General features: G+C 41.7%; 1 protein-coding gene across 2 annotated transcripts in view; it reads left to right on the top strand.

Annotated features, from left to right (window-relative positions):
- Positions 1-14381, top strand: part of LOC109321193 (protein-methionine sulfoxide oxidase MICAL2-like) — a 204955-nt gene that overhangs the window by 150813 nt on the left and 39761 nt on the right. For both annotated transcript variants that reach the window (XM_019551660.1, XM_019551659.1), the window contains 2 exons: positions 4979-5148; positions 8970-9044. In XM_019551660.1, coding sequence (XP_019407205.1) covers positions 4979-5148; positions 8970-9044 — 245 coding nt within the window. The remainder of the gene's footprint in view (positions 1-4978; positions 5149-8969; positions 9045-14381) is intronic.

Genomic DNA, 14381 nt, shown 5'->3' on the forward strand with positions numbered 1-14381 from the left:
GGGAAACCAAAAAATTTGTGTGACTCGCTTTATTGCGATATTCGCTTTATTGCGGTGGTCTGGAACTGAACCCGCAATATCTCCGAGGTATACCTGTATTTCTAAGCACCTGGAGGAGAACAAGGTGATCAGAAACAGTCAGCATAGATTCACCAAAGTAAGTCATGCCTAACCAACATGATTTCCTTCTATGTCAAGGTGACCAGGTATACAGATAGAAAAGCAGTGGATATAATATATGTAACTTTAGCGAGGCTTTTGACACCGTCTCCCACAACATTTTCATAAGTAAGCTAAAGAATTGCAGACTAGATGAAAAATACTGTAAGCTGGATGTGCTCAACAAATAAGTCACTAATGATTCAGTGTCTAGCTGGGAGGAGTTAATAAGTGAAGTTCCCCAGGGGCCTGTCTTGAGCCTAGTATTAGTGTCTTCATTAATGATTTGGATTACAGGATTGAGTGCGCACTTAGCAAATTTGCAGAGCTATAACAAGTTGGTGGCACTCTGGGGGACAGGTCTAGGATCCAGAATGACCTTGCAAACTGGAAAAAGTGGTCTGAAATTAATCGGATGAAATTCAGAAAGGAGAAGTACCAAGTCCTGCCGTCGGGATGGAACCCTTGCATGCACAAATACATGGAGAAGGACTGGCCAGGCGGCAGTACCGCAGCAAAGGTTTTGGGGTGTTACAGTGGTCCATAAGCTGAATATGAACAAACAATGTTCTTTTGTTACAAAATAGTCAATAGCATACTGGACTTATTAATCCAAACATCATTAGCAAATCAAGGGAAGTGATTTTTCCACTCTTTATCACTGGCAAAGCCTCACCTGTGTCCAGTTTTGGGTCCCACACTTCAAGAAAGATGTGGACAGATTAGGAGGAGTCCACTTGGGAGTGACAAAAAAGATTAGAGGCCTGTAAAACATGATTTACAAGGGAAAACTAAAGGAACTAGGATTATTTTGTTTGAAGAATAGAAGTTGGAGGAGGGATATGATACTTGTCTTCAGATATCTAAAGGGTGATTATGTGGAGAATGGAGATGAAGTATTATTTGCTGTGGCCACAAGGGACAGGACAAGAAGCAATGGTCTTAAATTGCAGCAAGGGAGATTTTTGCTGGATAACAGTGCTGTATGAAATGACAGTGTTCCACTTTGACTTGTGTTTTGAGGTTTCGATGGAACAGCATTTTGTTTCGAATTTTGTTTTGATTTGAAACCGCTGTCGTGTTTCATTTCATCAAAACAGTGATGCTGTTTTGATTCTGTTTTGACGTTTCGCCCATAGGCTATAATGGGGAAGCTCGAAACAGCCTCTCTCATCCAGCAGGCAGATCGGGGGCCCACAATGCCAGGAGGGCTGTGGGGGCTGCACCAGTCCTCCTGGGGTTGCAGGCCCCCGATCTGCCTGCCAGATGAGGAAGGGAAGCTGGGTGCTGCTGCCTGGGACCAGGGAGCTGGGGAAGGGAACTGAGCCTGATCACTCAGTTTCCTTTCCCCAGTACTACGATCGGGCTGGAGAAGGGAACTAAGCCCAGCTGAGCTGAGTTCCCTTCCCCAGCACTACAATCAAGCTGGGGAAGGCAACTTGCTTTTTGATCATAGCACTGGGGAGGGGAACTCAGCACAGTTGGGTCAGTTCTCTTCCCCAGCCCAATCACAGCACTGGGGAGGGGAATGCGGCTCAGCTGGGCTGAGTTGCCTCCCCAGCCCAATGTCAGTGCTGGGGAACAATGCAACAGACCTCTTTTCTGAAACTTGGTAATGTGTATGAACAATTTAATGTCACCACCAATACTGTATACCTTGATTCAGTGATCATTCTGATGAGTTCTCGTACTTTTGTGTGGAACAGTGTAGCCATAATACCAGGACTGTGTTCAACTGTTTGGTAAAGCTGGAGTCTGGCAGTGATCTTGCATTCTTTAGGATTGCAAGTAAAAGTGATGAATAGGTCTAGTTTACCAAATTTCTGCACCATGGCCATAGCATCTTGGTAGTTTTGCATATTCCTTGAACTTCCAATAAATGTCAAGGGTAAAATTACAATGCTTTCTGCTTTTAAACCTTCACGTTCTTCTTCTGCAGTGCATCTGTCAACCCCATGTAAGTGTCCACATGGAGTACAGCTTGGTTTTCTCGCACATTGCAAATTATTTCCCTGTATCCTACAATGCACATCAACAAAGTACTGCTGTGTCAGTTGGCCAGATGAAGGCAATAAGTGGAACTGAGGCCTTCTGGCAATATGACTGAACAGAAGCAAAGTAACTTTTGTTACAGTCTTGATGAGTTTTTTTGGTATTCTAAGCCTACATGAAAGCTGGACTCATCATGAGGAAATAATAGTGGATACACTAACTGATCAACATTTGGTTCTAATACAATATAGTTGTAGTGCAATGGGAAGGATTTGTAAGGCTAGGATTTAATGAATAAACAACATGTTTAGATGATAAAACAGTTGCACAGCAGTGTTCTCTCCAGAGATCACCAGTTGCTCCAAGATTGCTGTGTGACTGTTTTATCATCTAAACATGTATGTTAGCCCTTATAGCACTGTCACCAAAACCAAAATTGCTGCAACTATCGCTACTCTTACTGGATTATAATGTCATTTATTGGAGGTGCTGTCAAGATTAAAATAAAAAACAACATTTGTTGGTTCTCTGTCTTGTGTAGCTGCGGTGGTATTTTCTTCCTGCTCATCTTCTTGCAGTTTTCTGTAAGCTCTGATGCATGGGTTATAGATTTCAAGTGTTCCATTTGCGTCCTGCAATAAATGTAGCTGTAGGCCTGCCTTTCCAGGTCTTGACCTCCTCCCACTGAGTGACTCTTCAGGGTCACTACAAAAAGCTGACTATAACTCAGTCTTGCACTGCCTTGTGGCTATAGTGCTCTGACACTGCAATACACAGCTCCAGGAATTTTTAAGCAGTATGGCCCTGGATTTCTTGGTGTATGTGTTTACTCCAAATAATGCAAACACTATTGCACTGTTGTAGCTTTGGATCTTATCTGAAGTAGTGCTTTGTGAGCTCACTCCCTGAGGTAATCAGTTTCTCAAGAAAAGCTGGTGTACGTCAATTTGGCAAATTTCCTCTGCCTCTGTGGCAACAACCTTTGAAGTGGTCACCAATTTTCTTGCTAATAAAATCTTTTGTGCCACAATACTGCCAAACTAACAACATATCACTGATGTCAAATACAGTGTCATTCAATGCAGCCTGAAGTGCAGATCTTGGAGCAACTGGTGTCTCTGGAGAGAACATTGTTGTGCAACTGTTTTATCATCTAAGCGCACACAAACAGCATCCTCGCATCTTACCAGCTCCCCTGTTTGTCTTCTCCTGTTTGTACAATGTGATTCATTATGTATCAAGCGATTTTCTTTGTTTGCACATTATTCAGCAACAGCTTGCCTGTTTTGCTGACTTTTGCAGTAACCTGTTAACATTGCCATCTGTGTGATGCTGGATGCTCTGCTGGCAGACTTTCTGGTTTTGATTTTCTCTTTTGGTATCTTACAGGTACACGGCAGCAATAAAGATAGTATGTATTTAAATCAGGGGTGCCAAATGGGACTATGGGGCTCCTTGCAAGCCAGACTCAGCTCAGAGCATTGGGGTGGCAACAGTAGTGGCAGTTCTAGCTCCCCCTGGTACATACAGTGGCAGTGGTGGCTCCAGCTCCCACCACACGTTACATGCCCTGTGCTGGAGCTGGAGGTCCTGCCACTGACGCACATTGTTTGCTAGGGTGGCAGCTCCAGCTCTGGCACAGAGCACACAGTAGTGATGGCTCTAGTACAGGGCATAGGGGCTAGGACACTGGATGGCAGCAGCGAGGTTAGGCAGCTGTGGAGCTGGAGGCACAGCAGTGGCAATGGATAAAGCAGCTGGAGGGTGACCAGGACAGGGTCAGCCTTTGCTCATCCTCCTGCCACTGGTCTCTATATCCTTCAGGGCTCTTGTTTCTGTGGTAGACCACTCTCCCTTGGCTACACCCTTCACCTTGTAATAGTTTGATAGGCCAGATATAGCAACTCCATATATGTGACATCCTGGCTTAACTTATTTAAAAAAAAGACGTCATTACAATTTCTTTGCTTTTTTGTGTTTAAAATGCATGCACACAAAGTTTGTTCTAAGCAGATGCTGTTAATTTGTTGGGTAAAAATCGGGCAGAAATCTGCTTCACGTGGGGCGGAGACAGAAGTGACAGTTTTTGCCTGGTCTGGCTGCAGAAAACAGTTTATAGCTGTGACCAAACACAGCTACACAGCTGCAGATAGCTTAACAAATGGCTGATTGGGTAAAAATCTGAACTCTTGTTGAATGAGGAGTCAGATGAAGACGTTGTAAAACACAGCTCTTCTGTAACTTCTGTCTGCACTGCTTGCCAGCTGTTGCTGTTTTCAGAAGGGAGACGGGGGGAAGGAAGCAGAGGGAACTCATTCTAGGGGGTGCCTTTAAAATGATGTGTGGGTAAGTGCAAATACCTTAAAATGTTCTTAGAACATCTACTTTTTAGCCTGTTCATGTACAGATACTTTTACTCTTGTACCTTATCCCTAACGTGATGGGGAGGGAGGTTCAAAGCAAATGCCTTTCCTTTTATCTAAGAGCATGCTTGCTGGAAAATGCATTCACCTTGTTCAGATGAAAAGATTCCCAGTATCACACAGAATGAGTTTCTCTTGCAACAACCTGATTTCAAGTGTTGTCTACACTTGTCATAGCTAATAGGGTATCAGAAATGTCATAGGATATTGAAATTTAGCCACATGAAGTGCAGCAGATTGCGTTCATATAACTGAATATTAACAAGGAGAGATACAGCCCAGTTGTAAAACATCAGTTCATTGGATCTCACCCATTGTGAAGTCTAGTGCATTAAAGCAAATATTTATGTGCTTAAATACATAGCAAATGCTTTTTAAAAAGCATCTGGCTTTTCTCTTTTTAGTTCGGAGCCAGAATCAGATTTTTATGGTGACTCATCTAATTCTGAAGTTAGTGAAGGAAAGATCTCATTGCCTGAGGCCATATCCTCAACAAACCCCAGAAAGTATGTATCATCAACCAGAAGTTCTGATGAAGAAGAGGAATACCATGAAAAGTCTAAAGTCGCCAATGGTAAGCAAATACACTATAAATAAACACTCCTAACCCAGTCATGCCCCAGCTACTTAATCCATTAGCTGCAGTCACTGCTTCTGAGCATTATCAGAACAGATAGATCTTGTCAGTATTATCAGGGATACACTAAGTTCATACACTATAATGTCATTTTAAGTCTTTGGAAGACTTCCCCTTGTCTGCTTTCTGCATCCTGTAATGTGATCCAACAGAGTGCTCTCTCTCCCCTCCTTGTGCCTTGCTTCATTTAAGTATGGCCCAGTGGTGTCAAAGTGGAGTCATACTGTCAGGGAAATCAGCATTATTAATTGAACAGTTTCTAGGTATTGTTATACAAACTGTCATGATATGAGGAGTGATATTATCAACCTGAGGGCTCTGCTGAAAAACTAATATGCTAGTTCTATCCTGTGCTTAACTCATGCTGGGAGATTAATATTTTTCCTGCGATACCGTGTTGGGATGTTGATAGTGGGCCTTAAAATACTTGATTCAAGCCCTGGCAATAGAATCAGGCCAGAATTAAATCATTTCTACACACCAGCAAATAGCAAAAGGGCAAAGAAGCCTCTAAAAAGCATTGGAAGGAGAATGGTGAGACGTTCAAACCTCTTCTTCCAAGCTGTTAACATTACCAAGAGCAGCCATGGCAATGTTGGTACTGCGCCATATTTTGCTTGGGGAAAGTACTAAAACACAGCGCAGTAGCTGCCCATATTGTGGCGTACAGGCAGTGCACGGTTAGATTCACCGGTTACAGCACTGTAGCAGCATGCTATAGCCGGGCAGTGCACTGCTACAACAACATAGTTGGCAGTTGTGTGATTGCTACATCACTGTAGGGCAAGGGGTAGGTGCACCCACAGGGTCCTTGGCTGTAATGTTGAGCAAAATATACAGAAGAGATGAAGCAAGAAAATGATTTAGTGGGTGTTTTATGTGAAGACTGGATCATTTAGGCCTCAGCCACTAACTTGGCCTTAAAAAAAGGTTTAGTTGCAGTGGCTGGTGGATCAGAATAGACTTGAGATAAGCTAAACTTTTCCAAAGGGCTGAGCAAAAAATTGGTAGCAGCAGATAAAGAGGAAATAAGAAAACAATCCTTAAAATAAAAGAAGGAAGAAGAAAACACAATAAAAGAGCCACAAAGCAAGACAAGACTGAGACGGAATATGCTAAAGATTCTACTCAAAACTACCAGATACTCTTGACCTGGCCACAGACAGCTGTTCAGACTTGTCTGGTTAGGTCTTTGCTACTATTACTTGGATGTATCCCTATATGATTTATGTGAACAAGACAAGACTGCATCATAACTGTGGTCATGACCATAGGTAGATCTAGAATTTTGTAAAAAGGTGCGTGGGAGCAGCGACCAGCACTGTAGGGGTGGCTTTACCACAGCTCCCAGCTTCCCACTGCCCACCACAACTAGGCTGCCCTGTGGGAACAGAAGCCAGGGACTTTTTATAAGTCCCTGAATCAGGTAAGATCCCTAACACTTAGTATCCTTTCCCTTCTCTACTGTGCTTTGCAGCATGTTTCTGCCCTGCCATTTTCTCCATCCCTCCCTCATTTACTGGTGCTGCTGTCTCTGGCTGCCCCAGAGGTGGGAGAGGCTCTAGACTCCGCCTGCCCCACTCCTGCTGGGCTGTGCAAGGACCCAGGTTCAGCTGAGAATAAAAGGGGGATAGGGGGTTCCTCCTTGTTCTTGCTCCTGGGCTGGCAGGAAACCCCCAAGGGCACTGGCTGAGGAGGAGAAACTTGTACAGTCTGGCTGGAGTGGGGCAGAAGTGGCTCTGGCACTCCCCCTGCCCATAGGGGAGCTAGAGACAGTGGAAACAGCAGGCTGGGGAAGAGGCAAATGAGAGATGAGGGGCATTGCTGTTGAGCATGGCGAGGAAGGGAAGGGGGAATTTTTTTTTTAAAGTCCCCAGCTGCTGCTCACATGGTGTGGTCCGAAAAGGGGGTGGGACTGCACAGCTGAATCAGCTCTGGATCTGCTCCTGCTCATGAAACTGTTCTTATATTAACTTGGTCTGTTGTTTTAATGCAAAGGCAGTCTCCAAACCTTCTTAGAAGAGGATAAAATCTGTTAATGCCCCTGGATTTCAAAATATTTTTTCAACTTAACTGTATATTTAAAATATGTGAATTCATTAAGAACAATAATATCAATGGGATTCTTGACAGAGTATACTGTTAAGTAAGAGCGCTGTGTAGTTCCCAAATAACTGGATTCTTTAGTCTGAGGTGTGCTGTGAGCTTTGGATACCTTTTATGGTTTCTGAGAGGAATATTATGTGGAACTAACACATTTTGCTAGTCTCTTATTTGATGTGAATTCTGGCAGTATTTGGTATGATGGCAGTGAACTCGCATGGAGGTAATTTTGTAAAACAACAAACAAACAAACCCAAAACACAACTGCATTTTGATCTAGATTCAGAAGTAAGAGGATCTTGTGTGCCTTGTTAAGTTGCTTTTTTTAATAATAAAGAGTCCATTGTTTGGTGCAACAAAGAATCACAATGCATGTCCAGAAGCATATGACCACAGATTATCCCTATTCCCTGACTCCTTTTAATACAAATCACTGCTTCTAAAGTTATGCCCCTCTCTACCACTTCACTGCCATCAGGCATCTCTCCATTAACATCTTATCCCTTATCACTTCATCCTCAATACAAGTTCTTGACTAATATCATCTCCTACCTTCATTTTTGTTCTAAGTCTGCCATCTCAGTTCTCTCTCTTTCCTGGTATCCCCCTGGTATCCCTCCTCCTGTGCTTATTCATCTGAGAAGCGGGGCTGACACAGACTTAAGTTTACTGTTTTTTGTATATCCCCATAAGAATATCTTTGGATGTTTAATAACCAGTTTTGTTTATGTTTTTAAATAAGTTACTGTTTGGACTGTGAGATTTTTTTCCTTTGATGTTAAATACACAAGCACATGATCAAGAGAAAAAAAAGACCACATTTTAGAATGAAGTGATCAGTAGAAAAGGCCTTCTGAGATGTATATAATTCAGTAAATGTTAACTGTTCCTTCTGAAAGAACACATAAATCAAACGTGGTTTTAAGAAACAAAAATTGGATTTCCCCCCCCCACCAAAAGACATACTTTAGTTCATGCAGGGATTCATTTGAGGGCATCCTGGGGCCAGTGTTATTGGTCATATTGGATGACCAAGGTGGTCCCTTCTGGCCTTAGAATCTATGACTCTCTGAATTAGCTTTGTAGGTAGCACTTGTTGATGAGTGTTGCCCTCTAGTGACAAAAAACCCACACTTTTTTCAAGTGTACCTGCCTCCACACCAAATGCTCAGAGCAATAGTCACCAATACGGATTCATGATTTTACACGGCAAAATGCCCTGTGGGAAACCCTGCTGTCCTCATGGGAGAAAACTATTTTCTTTATGGGACAGCATTGGGACACTCTGCCATGGGTCAGTAGTGTGTGTTGCCCAGTAGGAAAAGTCAGAATCCTCATGGAAGGGAGGGAGAAGGGTGGGGTAGCGATAGCAATTGTCCCTCATTTTTAATTTTCACTTAGGTGTATGTTTGCTAGGCTTTTACTTAATAAAAGATACTAGCAAGGAAACAGAACTGGGGTGCAGGTTGCCCTGGGCAAAAAAACCCAAGGCTCCAGAAAGGAAATGGGAACATGTCTTATGTATTCTCTGTCTGCCTCTTTCATACATTAGCTTCTCTAATGGCAATAATACTGTCTTACAATTTTATACAAAGCTTATTTTAGCCTTGAAAGTATCAGTTTTAGTTAGTTAACAATGTCTCATTCCTCTGTAGCGCTACAGAGAGCCAATAGTTTTCGTTCCTCTTCATCAAATAAATACCAGAATTGGAGAAGAAAATTGCAATCTAGTAAGTAAAGCCTTAATATTAATTGCATCTTCCTTTGGTATTGTGGCCTTTTATTCTTACTCTTTCTCTTATTCAAATTCCTGTTTTGTTGCCTCTGACAGTTCCTGCCTCCCCGTAACAGCTATATATGTTTGAGGTCTTCATAATGAAAGAGGAAATGGAGATTAAAAGAAAAAGAAAAAAAACCACTCCCCTCTTGTGTACTTGTTCCTTAATCGTGGGTTTTTATTCTGAACATTGTACCTCACATATGATGTACCTCTATAATAACTCATGCTTCAAGGATTGACCATTAAACTTGCATATGGCCGGCTTATGGTCACATAGCAATATTATGTGTAGTCTAAAAGCTTATAAGGGAATAAACTGATTGGTGTACAGTCCAATGCTGCCTGGTTACGACTTAAATAAGTCTGTATTTGGTTTGTGTTGCCTCCTTAGTACATTCCCTTACATGATTCATGTAGAAAATTATTTATAGGTTTATAAACAACATAGGAAAAAAAGCTCTTTCAATCCATGCTTTAATTGACTCAGCAGAAGGTGTGATGAGACTACACAGGGCTTGCTGTCTGCTTCATGCTATTTGAGCCGGTGAGGAATTCTAAATCAAGGGGGTAGAGCCCAACAAAAGCATAGCAGTGCAACTCAGCAGCTCCTCCCTCTTTCCCTCTTCCTTCCCCTTATGCTACTGGAACCCAAATCCTGCAAGGTGCTGAGCATCTGACTGTAGAGTTGGGGGCTGAGAGTCTCCAGCTCCCATCCAACTGCCTCTCTCTCAAATCCACCCCCTGTGGAAATGTGCAGTACTTAAGATATCACAGAAGCTCTGCTTCGAGGGCTTAAATGTTGCATCTATCACTCACATGACCCTCAGGACAGGTGACAATGTTCTTTGGGTAAATCTGGTATCTTTTAAAATATTGGATTTACCCAAAGAACCTTGTCTGCCTATGTCCTTAGAACAACATGGCTACAACCTACACCTCAGGACAGGTGAGACTTACTTTTGAAGGCTTACTTTTGAAGGGTGTAGGATATAAGTGCAAGTCAGACAAGGATAAGGTTTCCCAGGGATGCATTACTTTCTGTATTATTTGATACCTCATTATTTCAGCTCTTGTTTTTCATGCTTGTTTTCTATGTACTTTGCGAGAGTTGTGCAGTTTCATGGTTGATTTTAATTTCCTTTGATATAGATGAAATTCTAAAATGAATCAGTGCATGCAGTTTGTAGATGAGACCTCAGCTGCATAACTGAGGCTTTGGACAGAGGTAACTTTTTTAACCATTTAAAAAGGGACAGAGGAAGTCACAGCTTGGGAATGTCCCTCTGCTGATAGGCTATAACTCTTATGTCTACATGATCTGTAGGGATACAAGTTTGCTAAATCAGTGTAACTTTAGCCTTGAATGAGAGATTGAAGTTGTAAAGGTCTTGCTACCCTTGTATCGCAACAGCTTATCCTGGCACCCTGTGATATCACTAGGATTGTTTCATCGGTCTATGTCCTGTGCAGACTTGCTCATAGCATTGCTAGATGAACATGTTAAGTAACTTGTAATTTTCTAAACAAGGATGTCCCTGCTCTGGGTGGGCTTAGGGTTCCAAATGCTCTCTATGCATCTTGTACAGTGCTTAGCTAGATGGCAAGGGCTCCAGGCCTGCCCACACAATCCCTGTTCTGTTTTATACTTTTGAGCACTACATGCTGAACATGTGCACAGATATAGGTTTCCCAGTTAGATGTGCCCAGATGTCCCTCTTGGTTTTGGGGATGTATGTGGTAGCCATGTTGGTCTGAGACAAAAAGAAATACAAAAATTGAGAACTCTTGATTCCAAAATGATACCTTTTATTAGACCAACTGAGAAATTGCAAAAATTGGGGCTCCTAATGAAATGATTTGGGGTCAACCTTAAACCCATCATCCTCTGCAGTCTGACTAGAGAAACATTTGTGCCACAGGCATAGAATCTATTTGGCCTAGAGTTTGATAGCTCTAGGTGTAACGTATGAATACAGAACAGTGGGTAATAGGGATCATAGAACTATTAAATTATAAGTATTCACTTTATGATGAGCAAGGGAACAATTTCAGTGCATGGCGATGGCAAAATTTTCTGTCTGATGGTAGTCAAGTCCTTCATGAATGTGGCATTAGTGCCTCCCCTTCCACATAACTAATAAAAGCTAGTCATGAAACAAATGTAACCCCCATTTCCTTCTGGAGTCAATATCCAGGCAAGAGGATGCCTTGCCACATGCTTGGTTTGAGTTTGTTAGGCATATTTTTTAACAAATGTTAAAAGCCTTCATAGAAATAATCATCATGAGAATGACTCTTATGTCTCATTCCTCCCAGTCAGACTGCAGGAGATCTCTCTACAGATGTGAGTAAAGGACTTATTTGAATGGAGTCCTAAATAATACAGTTGAAGTCACTGGAAGGTAAACACCCTCATTCATACCCAAGGAAGGAATCTAGTACTCCACACATGAATGGCTAGCAAATCCCAAAAGAGCCCACTGTCAACTATTTCATGGTTGTGACAGGGGAATCCCATCAAACAGGAGGTTAACAGACTACAATGTATTCCAGCCCTCCAGAGAGATGCACATGACAAATGAAGCACACTGGCTCCCTGGGAGAAGTTCAGCAGGATAACAGTGGAATTATCAATGCAGTGAGAATAGTTGAACCATCAATAGCTTTGCAATTCAAAGACTTCCATCCAGACAGACAACTTCAGCTACCTATTGTAATTAGTAATGTGAAGTTCCATTGTTGTATGGTATTTATAGTTGCAGGAAAGTGCCACATGTCACTAAGGCAGAGAAAGTCTCAACATACCACACTGACAGGGAAATTTTTTGCATTGCTTGGAAGAATGTATAAACAATAAGTAGGGGTAAAGTTTCTATCACTGAAATGAAAGTATCTAAGAAGCACCATTACAAGCAAGTGAAAGTTTCTGGAGCCTTAGTCCCATATGAACACTTTTTTTTCACTTAAATCCTACTTACCTTCAGGCTCGGGACTGTCTTTGAAAATATCCACAAAGCCATTTGGGTTTTATTCATAAAGTATACCTTTACTTTACTAAAAATAGTAAAAACATGCCTCAGTTCATTTTCAGGTGAAAAAATAATGCTTAATCCAGTTTTAAAAAGTGAAAAAAGAAGCAATATAAAGTGAAAAAAGACCAGCTGGCAGCTCTTAATACTTGCCCATTTTCTGCTTGCTCCCAGTAAGAATTTTACTTCCTTAATTAAATTGTTGCCCATGAATTTTGCTTTCATTTTTAAAAAATCCTCCTGTGTGTCTCTGTAGGGAGTCTCTAGAGGGAGCTAAAAGTCTTTGGGAAAGAACTAGTCTGATACATGCATTTGTCAAAATCTCAAGTATGCTGCTGAAATGAGTTTAACATACTGTCAGCATATACTAGGCACAAGATAAAGGCATTTATCCACTCTAGGAAGGACAGAGTTTGGCATCATGTCCGTGTATAATCTATTCAATATTTGGTTACAAAAAAAATTGCATGATTGCTACACATCTCAGAAAAATACCAGTCTCCCCTTCAGACTTGTTTTCCTACACATGCACTGCTCTTAAATTGCACTAAATATGTGGTTAAAGAAAGGAAACCAGAGCCTATTTTGAATGTGTTGAAAGACTCAGTGCAGGGTATTATCAAATCCTAGTTTCCCAGTTCCTCCACTGTGTGGATTTTCTCGCTTTTAGTTTGTGAGATCTTAATCAGCAAGCTTCATTGTTGAATTCTGAAAATCAAATCAAGATGACTTCCCACTGGGTTAGAGGGAAGGGGAACACAGTAGATTTTATATATCTTGACTTTGGTAGGGCTTTTGACACTGTCCTGCATGGCAGTCTCATAAGCAAGCTAAGGTAATATGTTTTAGACAGTGTTTCCCAAACTATAGGGTGATCTTCTTTGGGGGTCATAACAGTGTTGTGGGTGTGGGGAGGTAGAGGCATGTGAATCACAGCAGCAATCAGCAGCAGTTGCTACTGGTGATTGGAATTAGCAGCAATCACTGGGGGGGGAATTTCCAGTGAGGGACGTAATAGTGGCTGAAGTAGGGGGCACAAGTGGGCCTGGCATGCCTATGGTGTAGCATGAGCCCACCAGATATGGGAAACACTAGTCTAGATGTAATCACTATCAGGTGGCCAAACAACTAGTTAAGAAATGGCTCGGAAAAAGAAGTCAGCAAATGTCAAACTGGAATACATCTCAAGTGATCTCATGCAGGGATCTGTTCTAGGCCCAATTTTTATTCTGTATTTTTATTAACAGTTTGGATGGTGGAGTAGACAATTCACTGATTTAACAAGCGAATGATGCCAAGCTCTGGGGGAAATAATCAATATCCTGATAATGTTAACAAATGAGAGAGAAATCAACATGGTGAAATTCAATAAAGAGGTATTCAAAAGTGCTACACTTACGAAGGAGAAACGAAGTGCACAAGTGGAGCAGAGGAACTGCAGAAAAGGATGTGGGGGGGTTAAAAGGTATAAATCAACAATATAAGGTTGCAACAAAGGCAAATTTCATTCTGGATTGTATTAATGGGAGTATCATCTGTAAAATAGGGGAGATAATCATTCTGCCCTTTTTGATGAGGCCTTCAGTTCTGGCCAGCATGCTTAAGAAAGACAGAGACAACTACACAGACAAGAGGTGGGCAACAAGAAAGATAGGAAGTTTAGAAAACCATGTCCTATGAGGAAAGGTGGAAAGAAATGAGAAGAATGAGGAAGTACATGCAAAGTCTTTCAGTAGGTAAAAGATTGCTATTATGAAGGCAATGATCAAGGATTCTGCATGGCCACTGGAGGAAGGATAAGAAAATATCAGATTAAATTGCAGCAAAGATGATTTAAGTTGGATATTAGGGGAAGAATTCTAACTTGAAGGATGGCAAAACTCTGAGCAAACTCCTTAGGGTGGTTATACAGTCTCTTTCACTGGAGGTTTTTAAGAGCAGATTGAACAAATGTATGTTGGCAACTGTCTAGGTATGCTTAATCCTGCCTCATTACAGGGAGTTGTAATGGATGATCTCTGGAAGTTCCTTTTACCCGTACATTTCTATGATATTATGGGAGAAATATTTTGAGTATGTAAAGGTGCAATTTTAGGGACAGATCCCTAATTGCTGTAAATTAGCATACATAGCAGATTTCATAGATTTCATAGACATCAGGGCTGGAAGGGACCTCGGGAGATTGAGTCCAGCCCCCTGCCCAAAGGGCAGGAAGTCAGCTGGGGTCACAGGATCACAGCAAGATAAGCATCCAATTT

Source organism: Crocodylus porosus, unplaced genomic scaffold, assembly GCF_001723895.1.
Source record: "Crocodylus porosus isolate Cpor-Errol unplaced genomic scaffold, CroPor_comp1, whole genome shotgun sequence".
NCBI lineage: Eukaryota > Metazoa > Chordata > Crocodylia > Crocodylidae > Crocodylus > Crocodylus porosus.